Genomic DNA, 19691 nt, shown 5'->3' on the forward strand with positions numbered 1-19691 from the left:
TACCTTTGGCCTCTAGGAGTATGTGCCAGGGACCATGGCATGGGCGCAGGTACAGAGGACCCACCGTGATGCGTTGAGGGCGAACGCATCACCGTGCCATTCCTGTTCTGTTTCTTCAAAGTGCAGAGCTCATTTCCTCGGGGACCAGTGATCACCTCTGTCCTTTTGTTTTAGATCGATGAATGCGTTCCTCATCGTGTACCTCTGCATTCTGATCAGCAAAGCCCTGATAAACACTGTGCTGAAATACGTGTGGCAGAGCGAGCCCTTTCGGGATGAGCCGTGGTATAATCAGAAAACGGAGTCAGAAAGACAGAGGAATCTGGTATGGACAATCACTGCCCTTGTATGATCCAAGGTGACCTGTGGGCCATTATTACGAAAATGTGGTGCAACAAAAAAGATGAGAGTGAATTTACTGTAGGCAAAAAGCAGCCTTGATTGATTCAATCTCTGTGATAGATGCATTCAGTGAAATTTAAAGTCTCAGTGGACACCAACTGCTCCTGCCATCTTTGGATCTGGAAAGGTAGAGGTTCCCACAGTGAAATCGTCAGGACAGTGCCTTAAATACTTGCACTGTGTCCTTTGTTTAGAGGGTGCTGAGTAAATGCTTGTTAATGATTACGAGATAAATGGCACATATTTGTGGTAAATACTTGGAAAAAAGGTCTACTCCCAGTCCAGAGCAGGGCTGTGTGCAAACCCAGACCCTGTCCACTGAGCCTAGAGTGGGGCCGTGTGCAAACCGAGACTTGTGTTGACTGAGCCTAGAGCAGAGCCGTATGCAAACCCAGATCCTGTCCACTGAGCCTAGAGCAGGGCCGTGTGCAAACCCAGACCCGTGTCCCCTCCGTCCAGAGTGGGGCTGTCTCTGCATCATCTGTCCCTCCCACAAAACTAACATGGCCCCACAGATCAGGATAAAAGTATACTGAAAAGTCATTTCACCAGGCTTAGTTTTTACATCTGTAGGTTATTACCAAGTAAGTTTGGTTGTAAGAGACTCAAAGAGATCCTGTGAATATGCAGAAGTAAAATTGCCGCAGGTGTCTGGTGGGCATATCTCCTGTCACTGGCGCGTGTTTGTCTTAACTCATGATTTAATCTCCACTTGCTGGCAGGGCAGCCCTGCAGCTCAGCCCCTGGACCCGGCGGGTCCTGGTGCAGAGACCAGGTGACCCAGTGGCTGCCCCCCACCCATCGTCCTTGTCTTTGGACTCTGAAATCTTGTATTTAGTAGTAGCACTCGTATAACTTATGTCTAAGCCTGAGGTGTTAGAGCAGCGTGCTGGAGCCCTGCTGTCCCTCCTGGCGGAGGCGCTGACCCGCACCTTCTGCTCTCGCAGTTCCTCAGGGCGTTCACGGACTTCCTGGCCTTCATGGTCCTCTTTAACTACATCATCCCCGTGTCCATGTACGTCACAGTCGAGATGCAGAAGTTCCTTGGCTCTTACTTCATCACCTGGGACGAGGACATGTTTGACGAGGAGACTGGCGAGGGGCCTCTGGTGAACACGTCGGACCTCAACGAAGAGCTGGGACAGGTTGGTGTCTCCTGAGTCCTCTGCTGTGATTTATTAGCTTCTGGGTGAGTCTGCTTCACGTGCCTCAGGTCCTGTTACTGTTGTCCGAGCGTGGCTGTCCCTGGAGCTGGGGTAAGATGGCAGCAGGGTTGTTTTGAACCCTATGTATGAAACAGTCAGCAGTGCTATTATATTTACAACGGATGCAGAATTACCTGCACTCGCCGACTCCTGGAAACTCATCTGGAGCTTCCTGGGCAGAACCGCAGAACCCTTTCTGGGTGCAGATGTGAATCAGGACTGGTGGGTAAAAGTGGCTTTGCCAGCCTTGCACTCGCTTCTGCACCTGATATTCAAGTCTCATAGCAAGCTGGGTGTTTTCACTTTAAAGATGAGTAAGCCAGACTTTCAGTGAGTTGGTTGATTGCAGAGAGTTCAGACGCCTCCGTTCAGATCCTGCTGCTGCATGATGGCTGCGGGAGCTCAGGCTTCACTGCCACGCTTCGAGTCTCAGTCTGTGAAATGGGGATGATAACAGATGCTGGTCTTGCAGGATTGGGGTGTGGATGAAATGAGATCATGGACACAAGGTGCACAGTGCAGAGTCTGGTGCGACTGCCGCCCTGCCGCCGCACCACCGGGAGGCACACACCAGACCTGCTGGCTTGGGAAGGGAGCTAGGGAAAGACCCATTCCCTGGGTGTCCCCAGCCTAGAGCGGTGACCTTCCCTACCTTCCCAGCCTTAACGTTGCAGAGTGCAGGGTTGCCAGAGCAGGTACCGGGAAAGGGTAATTGGTCTTTTCGGAAGAAATAGAAAGCAATTTTGAGGGGTATTTTAGCAAACAAGGCCACTTTATAGACCGGTAGCTGAAATCTCCATCTCCCTCCCAGATGACAGCCTGTAAATAGACTTAGACTCCGGCAGATACAGAGGCCTCTGTCTGCCTCCTGTGAGGAAGGTGGACAAACGGAAGGATCATGTTTTACGTTTGATGAGTTTGACTTTTCAGTGTGTTCGTCCAGCGTGTCCCATACTCCTCACAGTGGTGTGTTGTCTCAGTCAGCAATGCGCAGACACTGATTTAGTTGCTCAGTAGTCAGGTGCTTTTACCTAGGAATATTCTATCTCCTTTTCAACAATAGATGGTACATTTTGTGAGCTTCTGATAAGTTCATTGGGAAATAACTTTTTTCTGTGGCAAGGAAAGTGCCCAGCAGTGTTGAGTACAGCAGATTTCTTCTCTGTCCTCCTCCATCCGTCTGTCTGGAGTCCAGCAAAACAGAATATGATTTCTGTCATTCTTTCCTGACCAAAACCAGGCTCCAGCCTGGAGGCTGACCTCCCCACACACAGAGAAGTGTGTACTGTTGCTCACGGGGGGACACACTGAGGTCAAGACAGGTGGACAAGCCCAAAAGGCAGGTTCATCTGACCGCAGCTCCGTGGGTAAATGCCCGTGCCCACCGTCGATGTGCAGTATGATAACATGACTTCTTTTGTATGTGTAGTAGAGGTTCATCCACCACTCAAGTGTCTGTGTCTACAACGAAAACAACCATCTCCCATGGAGATCCTGTGCCAGAAGTGCTTTGTGCACCTTCTCTGTATCCTGTGTGTATTTTGTGCACCTTCTCTGTATCCTGTGTGTACTTTGTGCACCTTCTCTGTGTCCTGTGTGTACTTTGTGTACCTTCTCTGTGTCCTGTGTGCTCAGTGCCATTGCCTCTGTCCCGTGGAGATCCTGTGCCCAGCACTTTGTGCACCTTCTCTGTGTCCTGTGTGCTCAGTGCCATTGCCCTGTTTCTCAGATGAGAAACCGAGTCAGGAGCAGGCAGTGCCCTGTTCTACCAGGTAGTGTTGCCTCCTGAGCACGAGTGCCTTGGAACACAAATCCTGCTTCAGGCCGAGTTCAGCAGGCAGGCGTGCATTGTCTTTTGTTGTGAGAGCTGAGGGTGATGGCAGCATTGACCGTCTCTGGGCTTAGGGTTGACTGTCTCACCACCAGAAAAGAAAATTGCAGTCCAGGACCCCTGATGAACAAAGTGTAAAAATTCTCAGCAAAACACTAGCAAACCAATTCAGCACCACACAAAAGGATCATGCACCACCTGTGGGTTGCAAGGGTGGCTCGATGTGTGTGTAAATCAGTAAGTGTGGTGCATTACGTCAGCAAAATGAAGGACAAAACCATATGATTATCTGTGATGCAGAAAAGGCATTTGACAAAATTCAGCATCCTTTCATGATAACATCTCTCAACAAATTAGGTGTAGAGGAATGTACCTCAATACAATAAAGGCCATAGATGAGAAACCCACAGCTGGCACTGGAGAAAAGCTGAAAGCTTGTCTTCACACACAATGGAGAAAAGGTGAAAGCTTTTCCTCTAAGATCAGAAAGAAGACAAGGCTGCCCACATTCACCCCTTCTGTTCAGCATAGCGCTGGAAGCTCTAGCCAGAGTAATGAGGCAAGAAAAAGAAATAAAAGGCATTCGTATAGGAAAGGAAGAAGTGAAATTGTTTGCTGATGACACAATCTTATATATAGAAAAGCCTAAAGATGCCACCAAAAAGCTTTTAGAACTAATCAACAAATTTGCTAAATTTGCAGGATACAAAATCACCCAAAAGTCAGTAGTGATTCTATATACCAAACAACAAACTATTTGAAAAAGAAATCAAAGACTTTCACAAACTTGCTTAATATTAACAAAGCAAACAATCTTATCTCCGTGTCCTGAGCTAACAGAACTGACTGGATTTGTGTCCAGAGATTTCAAGCTTTTGTTTCCACGTTCTTGAAACTGGGATAATAACACGGTTGATGCATTCATCACAGTTGAAGATTAAATGAGGCGCTGCCCAGTGGCTGGACACTCTGAGTGGATCAGAACAACAAATGTTAAGCTCAACAGGAGGATAAACCAAAACCTCTTAACATTTGTTGTTTCGTTCTTACCCATTTTACCTTTTTAAAAATGTTTTTAGGGCCTGGCGTGGTGGCTCACGCCTGTAATCCCAGCACTTTGGGAGGCTGGGGTGGGTGGATCGCCTGAGGTCAGGAGTTCAAGACCAGCCTGGCCAACATGGAGAAACCCCATCTCTACTAAAATTACAGAAATTAGCCAGGCGTGGTGGCACGTGCCTGTAATCCCAGCTACTTGGGAGGCTGAGGCAGGAGAATTGCTTGAACCTGGGAAGCGGAGGTTGCAGTGAGCCGAGATCACACCACTGCACTCCAGCCTGGGCGACAGGGTGAGACTCCATCTCAAAAAAAATAAATAAAAATAAAATTACTTTTGAGATTGAATAAGAGTTTATTCTAAGTTACTTCAAAATCCTGTGTAAGAAGGGTACACAGGTTGAATATCCATTGTCCAAAGTGCTTGGGAAAGAGGCGTCCCCATGGGCACGTCCGAACTCAGTCTCGAGATACTGCCGCTGTTCCAGAATTCCCACCTTCAGTTATTCACGATAAACATGTGACCCGTGAGCTTATCTAAAACCAGAGGTTAAGACGGGTTGTATCTTTAACACATATCACAGTTTTCTCCGAGGTTTGTTTTGTCCTCATTCGCTTGAATTTTACCTTCTCAACCTTACATGGCATTGTGGGTTTTGACCTCCAAGACTTTAGATAGAGTAAATTCGTCCTCTCCGTAGCCTTGGTTTTTATTGTTGTTAAGTAAGGTTCGGGACGACCCACTCACACTCTGTCTTCCCAAACAAATGGAGCCCTGGCCCCACCCGTGTCTCCTTCCGGGGAATGTGACTGTGAGACCACACTCTGTTTTGTCTGTTTTGCTCCCAACCCAGAGAAGGTGCCCCGAGGCCTCCCCACCCGTCCAGAATCGCACCTGCCAGGACTGCTGGGTCCTGCTGGATGCTGGGAAGAAGGATGGGGCGGGAGTGTGGCTCGGCCCGGTGAGGAGTCTGTCGGGGGGAAAACCTTTAGAAATCCACTGCCTATTCAAGTCGCAGTGGGAGCTGGGGAGGAAACAGCCGCTGTGTGTCTGGCTCGGAGACGCGCGGGCCTCCCTCAGAGCGTCCTGACTTGCTGTGCCCTGCCCGCAGGTGGAGTACATCTTCACGGACAAGACCGGCACCCTCACGGAGAACAACATGGAGTTCAAGGAGTGCTGCATCGAAGGCCACGTCTACGTGCCCCATGTCATCTGCAACGGGCAGGTCCTCCCAGAGTCCTCAGGAATCGACATGATTGACTCGTCCCCCAGCGTCAACGGGAGGGTAGGTGGCAGCCTCCACGCTGTCCAAGTGCGTGAGTGAGTGGGCGGCTGTGCGTGCATGTTGAGTCCACCCCTTTTCACTCGAGTGTCCAGGAAAATCCACCTCCTCTCTGTGGACTTCAGTGGGAGGGATGGTCAGAAAGTGCAATGTGTGCGGTGTCCCATTAGGACACATCTGCTCGGTGATACCCATGTTAGAATTGGTTCTGAAAACCGTAGAAGCAGGGCAAACACACATGCATGCACCCAGACACCATGTGCACAGACATGCACACACACTCACACGCAGACACTCGCAGACACTCTCCCTGAGCCCCGTGTGCACACGGTTACACACGTACTCATGCCCAGACACTGTGTGCACACACATACAAACGCACACACTCCCTGACACCATGTGCACACATGCTTACACATAGACACACACACCCAGACACCATGTGCACACACAGACACATGCACACACGCTCACACGCGGACACACACACATACTCACACATGCCCAGAAACTGTATGCACACACAGACACACTCACACGCAGACACACACATGCACTCTCACATACACCCCAAGTGCAGTGGCTCCAGATCTCAGCATCTCTGGGCAGGACTGGGGTCCCAGGCTGACGCCATTCCTGAATTTTCCCACACACAGGGCAGCCTTGGGGATCAGGTCCCAGCTGGCTGTGGCCCTGAGCACATCTCTTCACCTTCCTGAATGCTGATTCTGCAGCTTCAGGCACAGGATAATAGCTCCTGCTTCTTAGGGGGTTTCAGGGTGAACGTTACGATGTGAGTCAACAGCAGGAGTGCCACGGTCATGTCTAGTCTAACACACGCTTCGGTTAGGAGCATGTCCCCATCGCGCAGGCACTGGGGCAGAGGCACAGCCAGGGTCCAGCATGTTTGTGGATGTCTGTGTTCGCGGCACCGTGTGACTCAGTCTCCCTGGACGCTCGTGGTTGTTCGCCATTTCCGCGTGCACGTGAAGCCTCTGTGGTTTCTAAACGTGTCGGTGCTGAAGAACACACGCCTGTTTCAGTCTTCATCACCCGTCAATTTCAGTTACCACAGAGCGCTTGAGAATGATGGAAAGCCGTAATTCCATCCCACCGTATAACCCCTCACCGCCCGCAAGCTGCCTTCGTGGCTGCAGGGACCAAACCCCACTTCGTGTTTTCTGTCTGTGCCTATTTCCCTCTATCTTCAGTGGATGCATAGTGATTTGTGGGTTCTGGGAACTGCTTTTTTATAGGAGCGCGAGGAGCTGTTTTTCCGGGCCCTCTGTCTCTGCCACACTGTCCAGGTGAAAGATGATGACAGCGTGGACGGCCCCAGGAAGTCTCCAGATGGGGGGAAATCCTGTGTGTACATCTCATCCTCGCCCGACGAGGTGGCGCTGGTCGAAGGTGTCCAGAGGTACGTCTCGGGCCAAGGGTCTGCCTGGGTTTCCTCATGTGACTCAGCCCCACCCTGGCCCCAGTCAGGGACTTGCATCTGGAGGCGTCCTCAGCCCCACCCCGTGCCCTGCACACTGAGCTCTGCTGCCTTTGCGCCCAGGTTCTGGGGACCCCCGTCCCTGTATGAGCCCCTCCCACCGTGATAAGCAGTGTCTGGTCCCCAGCGCATGAGTCTTCAGCTCTGACTTTTCGTGGCTGGCTTTTCTTCCTGAGGTCTGCAGTAAGTTAGAGGTCATTCCAAATAACCACAGGCTTTGAAATATGGAAACAATCCTTCCTTTAACACAAATATCCCTCCTGCATCTCAGAAAACCGAAGCCCAGAGGCCCAGCAGCCTTCCCAGAGCCACAGCCTGGGTGGGGCAGAGCAGAGCTAGTGCACGACCTCCCACCGCCCACCTTTTAAGCAAACGCTTGGAAAAATGCTCTAGGCATTGCAGATACGTGGATAATTTCAACTCAGGGAAGCCGTTTTCAAATCCACGCGGCTCATGACTTCTGTGATACCGAGTCTCCCCTCTCCAAAAGTAATAAACGGACACTGCCTTCAGGGACTGAGTGTGGTGAGAATCATGTTAGCGCTTCTACCCTCATTACAGCCATGTTTTTGTTGCTGCTAAACGGATGTGTTTTCTCTGTGCAATTTGAGCAGCACAGATACGTCAGCAGTATCACTGGGGCCCTTCGTTCATGCGTAAACGCACACATGCGTAGGTGAGGCTTCCTGGAGCTGGGTTTCTCTCTTCTTGGAACACAAGTGCCCAGGAATGCCACTGCCTTCATCACAGGTGTTAGAAGTGAGGGCAGGCTGCCCTGCCCGCCTTTGAGACTTCTCCCCGCCCTGAAGCTTTTCCTCCAGCTGCTGCTCCCACCTGGGCTGGCCAGAGGCCTCCTCTCCCATCCCCCTGGTGCCGCGATGATGGCCGCAGCTGTGCTGGGAAGCACGTCTGTCTCCCGGGTCCTCTGCTGGCCTCTCGCATCCCGAAGCCATGCTCTGTCTCTGCCATCCCAGCGGCTCCCACAAGGCCTTGAAGGTCGCTGACCCTCAGGCATGCAGGAGGAGGCATCGCACAGATGGGTGCACCCACGTGCTGGCTGAAGGCCTGCGCTGGGCCTTGGTTCCCCGTCGTGACTCAAGGGGCTTGGTCTGGGGGTCAGAGCCTCTCAGAGACCCTCTCCCTCTGGCATCGTGTTCTCTGCTCACCAGCAACAACAGAGCCCACAAACCAGTGAGTGAAGGTGTCATCGAAGCAAGGATTGCAGGCCATGTGCCCGCCACTCTCTGCTGGAGAACAATTAATACTGACAAGAAAGTGCCTCACTGCTGCGTACCAGGGAGGGCTGGGTTGGGCAGAAATTCTGTTGCTCTTGGAAGATTTTTTGAGATGGCAAATAAGTTCATAATGATAATTTCCTAACTTTATAATGCAGTTTATAATCTCTGTTTAACTGAAAGTATTTCTTTTTTGAAAAGAACGCTTTACCAAAATACAAAGCAAATAGTGCAAGAGGAACATCAGTATCTCAGATTCACCCTGAGGTTTCCCTTCGCATTGCAGACTTGGCTTTACCTACCTGAGGCTGAAGGACAATTACATGGAGGTATTAAACAGGGAGAACCACGTCGAAAGGTATGTGCAACTCGCCCTCAGATGTGAAGGGACTAAAGAATAAAGAATGTTCTTTATAAGATTCTGTATTTGAGGGAAAACACAAGTTCTCTATGTTCTCCCGCAATTCGCTTCCTCTCGTTCCCAGTGACACCCCGGGAATGTTACCAGATGTTCTGGAGAAGTGCTGGACCATTAGAGAAGGGCTTGGGTTCAGCCACAGGGCTGCTTCCCCTGGATGGTTTTTCTGAGATCTGACTCAATAAGCATGAATGTGCGGTCACCGTTCCAGCAAAGACACAAGATCTGGTGGTGACGACCTCAAAACACCTGGATTTTAAAATTTCATTCTTAGGGAAAATAAACTCCCCAGTGGAAGGGAAAGGACAAACCCCTTGATCCGGCAGGGGCTCCCGGGCCCTCCACTGGCACCAGCTGTGCCCTCCCCACAGCTCCCTGGGCTTCCCGGGGTCCAGGGTGACCCGGGCCCTCTGCTGGCACTGGCTGTGCCCTCCTTACAGCGCCCTGGGCTTCCCGGGCTCCAGGGTGACCCGGGCCCTCCACTGGCACCAGCTGTGCCCTCCCCACAGCGCCCTGGGCTTCCTGGGGGCCACAGGTCACTGCTGTTGAGGCTCCGGGTTTGCAGCTGTGGAGGCGGTGAGATCGTGGACTAGATGAGAGCCCCCGTCAGGGCTCTGCCGAGGAACCCCTGGCTCCGAACTGGGCTGGCACTGTGGCCAGAGCCCCTCCTCAGCGTCCCACTGAGTCCAAGGCCCTGAGGAGACTGAGGGGCGGCAGCAGGGGCTCCCAAACACTTCCGATGCTCCAGACGCCACACAGGTTTTCTGAGTCTTCCGGTAACAGGACGGCACCAGGCAAAACGCCAGTGTCCTTTGCTTTTTCCGTGGTTTTGATCTCTTAGGGTGATGCCGGTTCATTGGCAAGGATCCGAGCTCTGACACAACTTTGAGTCTGTTCAGCAATGTTTAGGGAGGGAGTCGGTGCATAGGGAGCGTAGCCTGCTTGACAGAATGTGAGCCCATGCCCTGGGTCGGGTGGGGACGTGGTGAGGTGCCACAGGTGCCACGGGGCCCAGACTCTGCCTCACTGGTACACCTACCGCATCCTTCAAATCCAGGCCTCTCAGGGCGTCCATGTGAGGACAGCCCTCACCCAGCGGCCCCCGTGTGTCCCCTGACGAGGGGCCAGGGTTGCCCCAGCCATTCTGCTGCAGAGAGCTTCGCAGCTACCAGATGGAATCGCGTGAGGACCCACGTGGACAGTGTAACCCTCTGCGTTTCTCTTTCAGGTTTGAATTGCTGGAAATTTTAAGTTTTGACTCAGTTAGAAGGAGAATGAGTGTAATTGTAAAATCCGCTACAGGTAAAATTTCTTTTTCTTTTATTAAGTTATACATGGTGGTTGTGTTTTATTCTGATAACTAAATTCTACAGGACCTTTAAGGATTTAGCGTTTAAGAATGATTTGTTCTTTTTTAAAAGAGTATAGACAGATCCTCTCAAAATGCTATTTTTTTATTTTTAGAAAGTGAAACATTTCTGAAATGCTGAGGAGGGAGTCCTGGGCTAAACACCCGGCACCCTTGCTCTGTCCATCTTTTAGTGTCGAGCTGGGGCCACTTTACTGTTGAAAATTGCTTAACTGCATTTGTGAGTGTTTCTCTGCCCATCCCTACCCCCACCCGCTTTTCTCCATGCAGAGCTAAATGACATAAAATGTTTTTAAATAACCACTTTCAAGGAAAAGGTAGTGTGGGTTTGCAAATGTATCTGTAATAATGTTCAAAATTGCAAAGTGAGCTTTGTTGATTGGCGGTTGCTGTAACAGTGTGTCTGTGAGAACAGCACACTCGGTTTGTGCTCCAGAAAGCTGGGGTGAGCAGTGGCGGGGCGCAGTCAGGGCCCTGTGGCCGCCGTGATGTTTTGGTGACCCACACGGGTGGGCACTCTCCTGGTCCCCCTACTCTGACCTGTGGCTGCCCCTGTCCTGGACAATTCCCTCTCCAGTCCACGTGGACACGTCTGTGGTCCCCTGACCTCCCTGTGAGGGACCCTCCCCGGCACTTTGCATCCCCCATGCACAGGTGGACGACCTCGTCTCCCCCCGCCCTCACCAGGTCACGTGGGATATGACATGTGCCACAGGTCACTCAACAGCGCAGCCCCTCAGGCTCCCGCCCACAGTGCTGAGGCTGGAAGGCGTGGGCGCCCCTGGCTGTTTGCCCCGGACAGGCAGGGCCCATGGGCTCCGTCTGCAGGGGCCACCCCTTTGCGTGGCCATCGCTTCCTAAGAGCTCCCACCCGCCAGTGCTGAGCTTCTCCCAGCGTCCCCTCTGAGGCTCTCACCCACCTTCATCGCCAGACTGTCCCTAAGTGTCCCCGGAGGGCACTGCCCGCACCCCCCACAGTGGCCTCATTCCCTGCTGCCTGCAGTGCTTTCCCATAGCAAGGGCCTTTCACCCATCTGTCCTTTCCACGGATGGCTCAGGAATCCTCTCCCGGCCCTCAGCCCCACAGCCGCGTGCGGGACGTTGCCCTGTGGTGGGGCTGTCCGTCCGTCTGTCTGCGGCCGCCGGCAGCCCGCACGCATCCCGAACGCAGAACCGATGCTCTTCTCAGCAACACGCTCACGTCACGCCACCCTCCACCGAGTGCTCCCAAATCCTGTGCCCTTGAGAGCCCAGCATCGGAGCGGGGCTTTGTCGAGAGCTGTGGGATCTCACTCTTCATTGTTTCCTAAAACCGGACAATCCCAGGCTGCATTTAGCTCTTTGGGAAGATGCCTGGCAAACAACCAAACAGCCGCTCCCAGGAACCAGACAGACTCCGTGCGGAGAGCTCCGTGCAGCATCTTCCTAAGACGGCCGAGTCTCACTTTAGCATAGAGTAGATGGAGCAGGGCCTTCATCAGAGCCGTCGGGCTCGCTTCTGATCAGGACCCTGGTGCCTCACTTTCTAAGCCCTGGAAGGAGCTGTGGGGGGCGGTGTGGCTCTCAGTGACGCCCTGTGAGTCATAGCGGCTCCAGGGTGGGCAGTAACCTCAGGAGGGTGCTGTTGCTGCTCTGGGGGCTGCCACCTGCCTCCGCTGGTTCCTTAGACACAGTCCCGCTGCATCACCTCTGAGACACGCCGTCGAATGTGGGACGAATCCGGGCTCCACAGTGAGACGTCCACTGATGGTCACAGGACGAGGAACCGTCTGTGTGTGAATGTTGCCAGGACTCCCGTGAAGACCTTCTGCCAGCTGGACCATGGGATCAGCAGGACGGGGTCTGAGAACAGGTTCGGATGCGTGAGACCTCTGTGTGTCGGAGCCCTTCCCCCCGGCTCGGATGAGGCGCGGTCCTGAGAGTCTCAGCCACTTGGAGTTATCTGCAATAAACGCATCCTGGGTAGGAAGTTCCTGGTCCATCCCATCACGCGGTTTTCCCTGTAGAAGTCGAATCTAGCTGTTGAGCCGTGACTGGAACATGCTGCCCGTGACTTGCGGGGCTGACCACAGTGCCCAGGAAGGCAAGCATCAGCCACCCTGGAGCTGCCCCTGCCATGCACTCACCCCAGAGCCGCCCCTGCCACGCGCTCGGCCGCCCCTGCCTCACACTCACAAAGGGTATTTGCTGCATCCTGAATGCCCAAGACATCAGGGCTCATGTTGTGGGCTACGCCGCAGAATCTTTGTAAATAACTTCTGTTACCATCAAAAGGCTGAAGAGCTACTGGATCACTTGAAGAATCCAGGTTGGAGGCATTTGTGCCATGAGAATATTCCCATCCGCACGGGGACGCTTGTGGGCCTCCTAGGGCCTCTCTGAGGAACTGAGAGAACTTGCAGGAGAGACTGCCCTGCTGTCTGAAGCCAGCCACTCGTCAGTTACTTTGAAGAGAAGCTTGAATATGTAATTAAGCAAGGTGTTCTGTAAGTGGTAATCCTCCCTGGAGAGGCACACTAATTGCACTGGAGTTCTGCCTGCTGGGCGGGGAGACCCGGCAGCCAGCTCACAGCCTGTGTTTCCCCCTGGGCTCAGCCCTGCGTGGGGGTGCGGCTGTCGGAGCCGGATCTCAGTGTTGGGGGGCCGGGCAGCCCCAACAGGGGCCTCCCATTTTCGGATGTCTGTACCTCAGTCATGTGCTTTCCTGGGATTCTCCGCAGTGGAATTTTGAGGGAGGACTTGGAAGTCACAGGCTACTCGGCTGCATCAGGCATTCCCTTTCAAAGGGAGATGTGAAGTCTTTCTCTTTGGGGGGATCCTGCGGATGCTCACTGCACCCCAGGTAAGATGCACGCAGTCCATGGAACACCGACTTGAAAGAAGAAAGGGAGAGTACGTAAGCATATTCATCTATGAAAAAGAAAAGCAGAAAAGACGAAAGAGAAGAAGGAAAGTCCTAACCGTGCACCCTCCTAGAGCTCCTCTGGGAGCAGCTTCCTTGGTGCCCTGTTTTCCAGCCATTTCGAGGACATTTGCTGTCATGCCTGGCTTTCCATGTCCTTGAGCTCGTCTGTGAGACCCAGTGAGAGACCCCCCACCATGGGCTCAAACTGAGGTTCTGTAGCCCTTTCTCTTCTCCAAATGGCACTAAGCCCTTCTTGGTCCTGGAGGGGACAGCCACCAACCACGGCTGCACCTGCGACACAGCTCGGCTGTCTTGGGGACAGGATCCTGTGTGTTCGGTCGCGTCACCTGCGTGTGCACGGCTCTGCAAAGCAGCTGCAAAACACGGTCTTCTGTTGCTCGTTGTAGATTAACTTTTGCTCTGTCCTCTGGGTTTTTTTATTCCAAGGCTGTTCCTGACCAACTCTTCAGGCTGAAGGTGTCCTGTGTCTTACAGCAGAATTCACAAGCTGAAACAGTGGGAAAGTTAAGCCATTCACATGCTCTTGGCATGAGTTGTGAGCCATGAAACATGAAATTTCTAGTAAAAAATGTGCTGCTGTTTAAGAATGCATCATTATGTCATCTGGACCATCGTTATTCTAAACCGCATCTGATGACACCACAGCATTGGCTGGAAACCGTGGGAGTCGGGAAATGGCTCCGACATCGGCTGGGTGGTTTAACCCCCGGGCCCTGCTTTTCTGTGCTAAGCAACTGAGACTCCGTGGTCACACCTGTGCAGTTCTGCAGGGGCCCTCCGGGTTCCAGCTCTCAGCCTCAGCCTGCTCACTCCCCTGTCCCCACCGTCCCCCACCTGCTCACTCTCCCATCCCCTCTAGCCTCAGCCTCCCATCACCTCCAGCCTCAGCCTCCCCACTCTCCCATCTCCTCCAGCCTCAGCCTCCCCACTCTCCCGTCCCCTCCATCCCCCACCTGCTCACTCTCCCATCTCCTCCAGCCTCAGCCTCTCCACCCTCCCATCCCCTCCATCCCCTACCTGCTCACTCTCCCATCCCCTCTAGCCTCAGCCTCCCATCCCCTCCAGCCTCAGACTCCCCACTCTCCCGTCCCCTCCATCCTCTACCTCCTCATTCTTCCGTCCCCTCCATCCCCCACCTGCTCACTCTCCCGTGCCCTCCAGCCTCAGCCTCCCCACTCTCCTGTGCCCTCCGTCCCCCACCTGCTCACTGTCCCGCACCCTCCAGCCTCAGCCTCCATCCTCTCCCATGCCCTCCAGCCTTTGCTCGGCACTGATTTGCTCCGTGTATTGGCAACACCCGCATCACCAGGTGTCATCCTCTCTGGCTGCAGGTTGGCAGTCACCTCAGCCACGTGAGCGTCAGGTGTAGCCGTGTTCCACGGCTTCCCTGTCGGTGTCTCAGGAGTTAGCGCTTCCTGGGATCCGAGAAGGAAGGCAACGTGGACCTGTTCCTACTCCTGAGTCCTTGTCCAAGCTCCAGGCCTTGGATCCGGGTCGTCAGCCTAGGAGCGTCCCCTCCCCACGTCCCTCCCACCACCCCCCTGGGGACCACTGCCTGCCCACCCTGGGGCCCTCTGGATTTGGTCCCCGATAGACTTCCCGAGGGACCTCAGTGTCTAGGGGTCTCAGGGCTCTCTCTGCGCTGCCAGGAGCTGGGCATGGAGCTTCCGAAGTGTGCCGCTCAGGCTGCTGTGGTGCTTCTCCCACCCTGCCGTCGCCGAGATGGAGTACCGTGGCATTTTCCTGCGCCCAGGCACAAACCAGCCACCTGGCAGAGTGCCACGTGGCTTCGCAGACCAGGGGATGCTTCAGGAGCAAAGGGGGCTCTGTGTGTCGGGAGCAGGTCACATCACGGCAGAGCTGTCATGGCCTTTGCTGCGTGCTGCAGTGCCTGAAAGAGAAACTCGCTTTATCCGAGGCCTGAGAAGCCCGCGTTCACGGCACAAGTATGTCCACAGCAGTCGCAGTGTTACGGGAGGCGTGGGAAAAAATGACGCAACATTTCCTGTGACTCTTCCAAGTTCGGGGGTGGCCCGGCGGCCTCGCTCTGCGTGAGGACACATGGCTCTCCGAAGGGGATTTGTGTTCACCTTCCAGCATTTCAGAAACCATGACCCGCTTTGGGTCACCCCAGCCCCCGTCCCAAGGGCGTTTTACCCCCTTTTGTGTCTTTCCTAGAGAAAACAGAGGCCCGGAGCCAAGTTCTTTTCCTGGTTCCCGCCTTTCCTGTGAGATGTCTAGGGTTGTAGGAATAAAACGAGGCTTTGGAGGTAATCTGTAGGTTTTATTTTTTTCCTGACTGTAACATGTTAACTGATCCATTAAAATCTTCTTTAAAAAGGTTTCCACACCGCTATCCCGGTTGTTGGTTTTTTAATAATGGCATAATTTTAAAAATAATCTAGTCTTCCCCATATTGTGATTAAACTCCTCGTTTTTCTCATTTTGTAGGAGAAATTTATCTGTTTTGCAAAGGAGCAGATTCTTCGATATTCCCCCGCGTGATAGAAGGCAAAGTTGACCAGATCCGAGCCAGAGTGGAGCGGAACGCAGTGGTGAGAGCCGGGCTGGGGAGGGCCTCGTGGCAGTCAGCACCCTGTTGTCAGGAAGGAATTCCATGTGCCACAGGTTCCTGGCTGGGAATGGTGTATTGTATCCCCTGGGGAATGTTCAGAAATAAGGGGGGCCAGATGCAGACAGACGGGCAACTTCGGCCGACATCTACCCCAAGGGGCCTCCAATGCCCAGCCAGGCGCAGGCCGTCTCCTCCCCAGCCTTGCACAGGGTTTTATTTCGGGGAGGGTGCGAGGTTGGTTGATTGATGTTTTGGGGAGTCAGAATTAGCACGTTTGTGGTCCTTGTATTGGAGCAAAAAGGTCTTTGTGTTGACGTTTCTAGTGATTTGCTTCAAAACAAGTCAGTGCTTTCGTTTTCTGTTGTGACATCACCTGTTCGGGTTTCTTTCCCCATCTGGGTCTTAAGCCTGTACGATAAGGTTTCTTTCCACCACCTCTTGTGTAGCATTGCCCAGCGGCCCGCACACCTGAGCTTGCCACTCTGCGGGTCTGGCTTTCTCTCTTTGGGGCTGCTGCAGTAGGGGGATGGCCTGAGTGTCTCTCACAGCAGGGCCTCCCCTCCCCGTCAGACATGTGGCTGGGGTGGATGCGCTCCCTCCCATCAGACGCCCTAACACTGGGCGACGCGTGGCTGGGTGGACGCGCTCCCTCCCGTCAGATGCCCTAACACTGGGCGACGCGTGGCTGGGTGGACACGCTCCCTCCTGTCAGACGCCCTAACACTGGGCAACGCGTGGCTAGGTGACGTGTGACTGGGTGGATGCGCTCCCTCTGCTCTCCTTGTGGCTGCTTTGTCCCACGGCGTCTGCACCCTTCTCCCGATGCCACCCTGGGGTCTTCTCCCTCACTCCAGCCCAGGGCAGCGCCTCGTCTCACACCGTCTTCATCTTTTCATGAGAAGGAAACAGTGACTGACAGGCTCTCCTCCCAGAGGTCCAAAATGACACTGGCCGGAATGGCTACGCACTGGGAACAAGACTTCCAAGGCTGGCTCAGCACCAAGGAAGGCTGAGCCAAGAGAACCTCGGACTAGAGGCCATAGTGCTCAGCGCTGCCTTCACTTACCATTTATGAATAAAGCAGCTTTTGTCCTCACTGTCAGTCTCAACACTTGATTACTGCAGATGTCAGAGCATTAAGAATTCCTGCTGATGGGCCGGGCGCGGTGGCTCAAGCCTGTAATCCCAGCACTTTGGGAGGCCGAGACGGGCGGATCACGAGGTCAGGAGATCGAGACCATCCTGGCTAACACGGTGAAACCCTGTCTCTACTAAAAAATACAAAAAACTAGCCGGGCGAGGTGGCGGCGCCTGTAGTCCCAGCTACTGGGGAGGCTGAGGCAGGAGAATGGCGGGAACCCGGGAGGCGGAGCTTGCAGTGAGCTGAGATCCGGCCACTGCACTCCAGCCTGGGCGACAGAGCGAGACTCCGTCTCAAAAAAAAAAAAAAAAAAAAAAAAAGAATTCCTGCTGATGGACAGGAGCCCTTTCACGTGTGAGCCTGTGCTTGCAGCAGCCAGAGCGGCTCTGAACTTTGTGGAATGCTGTCAATGTGCAGATCATTCACCTTTAAGTTGCTGTTAAAACAACAACTAGCACTACAAAGTAGCTGCCTTGGAACCAACAGGAATCCATAAATCAGCAGCAGGTTTAGGATTGTTGAACTTCTCCGAGCAGGATCTGCAAAATAATAGCACTGACTTCCTCCAGCCACAGAGTTGTGGCATGAAAGCCGAGCAGGTTCCTCTGAGTAGCACAAGCGTCCTTCACATGGATTATGTGAATTGTGACGATTTTAAAGTCCATTTGCTGCTTGTTTCAAAAAGCCTTCTTGAGATGTAATTGCCATACTTTCATCTATACACATTTAAAATGCGACAGCAGCAAGGGCGTTGACACACGAATGCACACGTGGAAGCGTTGCCTGTGGGGACGGGGACGCTTCCCTCACCCCAGAGACTGTCTCGCGCCCTCATATTCCCATCCCTGCCAACTCCCACTCACTGCAGACCACCGCTCCACTCGCCATCACTACAGACTCGTGCCCACCTTCTGGAGCTTCCTATCGGCAGAATCACAAAAGGTGGCTGTTTCATCCAGCGTCTTTCACTCCCATAACTGCTGAGACTCGGCCATGTGGGCCTGTTCATTTCTGTTGTGATGAACAGCAGCACTCATTTGGTTGCCAAGTGCTAGCGGTACTAGTCCAAGTGCTGGGCACTAGCGGTACTAACCAGTCCAGTTGCCGGGCGCTAGTGATACTAACCAGTCCAGTTGCCAGGCACTAGCAGTACTAATCAGTCCAGTTGCCAGCCGCTAGCAGTACTAGTCCAGTTACCGGGCACAAGCCATAGTAACCAGTCCAGTTGCCGGGCACTAGCAGTACTAGTCCAAGTGCCAGGCACCAGTGGTACTAACCAGTCCAGTTGCCAGTGCTAGCGGTCCTGACCAGTCCAGTTGCTGGGCACTACCGGTACTGACCTGTCCAGTTGCCGGTGCTAGTAGTACTAGTCCAAGTGCCAGGCACCAGCGGTACTAACCATTCCAGTTTCCAGGCGCTAGTGGTACTAGTCCAGTTGCTGGGCACTAGCGGTACTAACCAGTCCAGTTGCCGGGCACTAGTGATACCAGTCCAGTTGCTGGGCACTGGCACTACTACTCCAGTTACTGGGCACTAGCAGTACTAACCAGTCCAGTTGCTGGGCACTAGCAGTACTAACCAGTTTAGTTACAAGGTGCTAGCAGTACTAACCAGTCCAGTTACTAGCACTAGCGGTACTAACCAGTCCAGTTACCAGGCACTAGTGGTACTATTCAGTCCAGTTGCCAGGACTAGTGGCACTAAGCAGTTGCCGGCACTAGCGGTACTAACCAGTCCAGTTGCCGGCAGTAGCGGTACTAACCAGTCCAGTTGCCGGCACTAGCGGTACTAGTTCATTTGCCGAGCACTTGCAGTACTGGTTTTTTCTACGGATGGGCCAGTTTCTTGATTCTTCCGCCTGTTGGCGGACATGGATTGTTTCCAGTCGGGGCTGTTGCGGAAGCAGCTGCTGGAGGTCGCCTGCTCTGCATGTCTGGGGCTGGGCCGATGTGACCTTTTCTCCTGCTGTCACAGCGTCTGCATTTCTCTGTGCACAGCTTCCCTTTTATGGCTGCTTTTGAGGTGTTTCGTGATGGGATGCCTTTGTGGAGTAATGTGTTTCTTTGCTCAGCAGCCTTGAGCATCTTGAATCTGTGGAGTTTCATCAAGTTTAAAATTTTTCAGCAATTATTCTACAGATATTTTTCTTCCCCACTCCGTTTCAGCAGTTCCAGTGACCCATGTACTCGACTCCTGAACGTTGTCTCATTGCTTACGAAGGCTTTTCCCTTTAAGTTTTTCCACGTGTCGTTAGAGACAGTTTCTGTTGCCACGTCACAAATCTTTTCCATGCAGCGTCTAACCTGTCAGCGCCCCACGCAGGACACCCCTCCCCTCAGACGTCGGAGTTTTCATGTCTAGAAATTCAGCCAGCATGTTTTGTATCCTCATTCCCCTGCTTAACATGGGGCGTGTGTGATCCAGTGGCGGTGACTGTTTAAATCCTCCTCGCTAACGGCACCCCTGCTGCCAGCTCTGGGCCAGCCACAGCGGTTGCACAGTCCCCTTGTTTGGGGCAGGGACGGTGCCCCTGCATGCTAGTGGCCTGTGAGCTTTGTTGGATTCTGGGTATCATGGTCCTCCTGGAGATCTTAAATCTTGTTCTGGGGTGCAGCTGAGTTCCTGGGAAGCCCTTTCTGTTCCTTTCAGGCCACGCCTTCATGATGTTCAGCAGACCCACAGCAGTGCCTGCCCCGGGTGGTGCTCCCCAGCCTGCCAGGCCCCGAGTGCTGTGCCTGGCGAGTGGCCGTGCCTC

The 19691-nt window shown here is 53.4% G+C and overlaps 1 protein-coding gene across 13 annotated transcripts in view; it reads left to right on the forward strand.

Annotated features, from left to right (window-relative positions):
- ATP11A (ATPase phospholipid transporting 11A) overlaps positions 1-19691 on the forward strand; it is a 182347-nt gene that overhangs the window by 130062 nt on the left and 32594 nt on the right. For all 13 annotated transcript variants that reach the window (XM_021929353.2, XM_021929355.2, XM_021929356.2 and 10 more), the window contains 7 exon segments: positions 175-325; positions 1350-1547; positions 5604-5777; positions 7031-7194; positions 8794-8865; positions 10154-10227; positions 15672-15775. In XM_021929353.2, the coding sequence (XP_021785045.1) occupies positions 175-325; positions 1350-1547; positions 5604-5777; positions 7031-7194; positions 8794-8865; positions 10154-10227; positions 15672-15775 (937 nt within the window).

The sequence above is a fragment of the Papio anubis genome, chromosome 15 (assembly GCF_008728515.1).
Source record: "Papio anubis isolate 15944 chromosome 15, Panubis1.0, whole genome shotgun sequence".
In the NCBI taxonomy this organism is placed as follows: domain Eukaryota; kingdom Metazoa; phylum Chordata; class Mammalia; order Primates; family Cercopithecidae; genus Papio; species Papio anubis.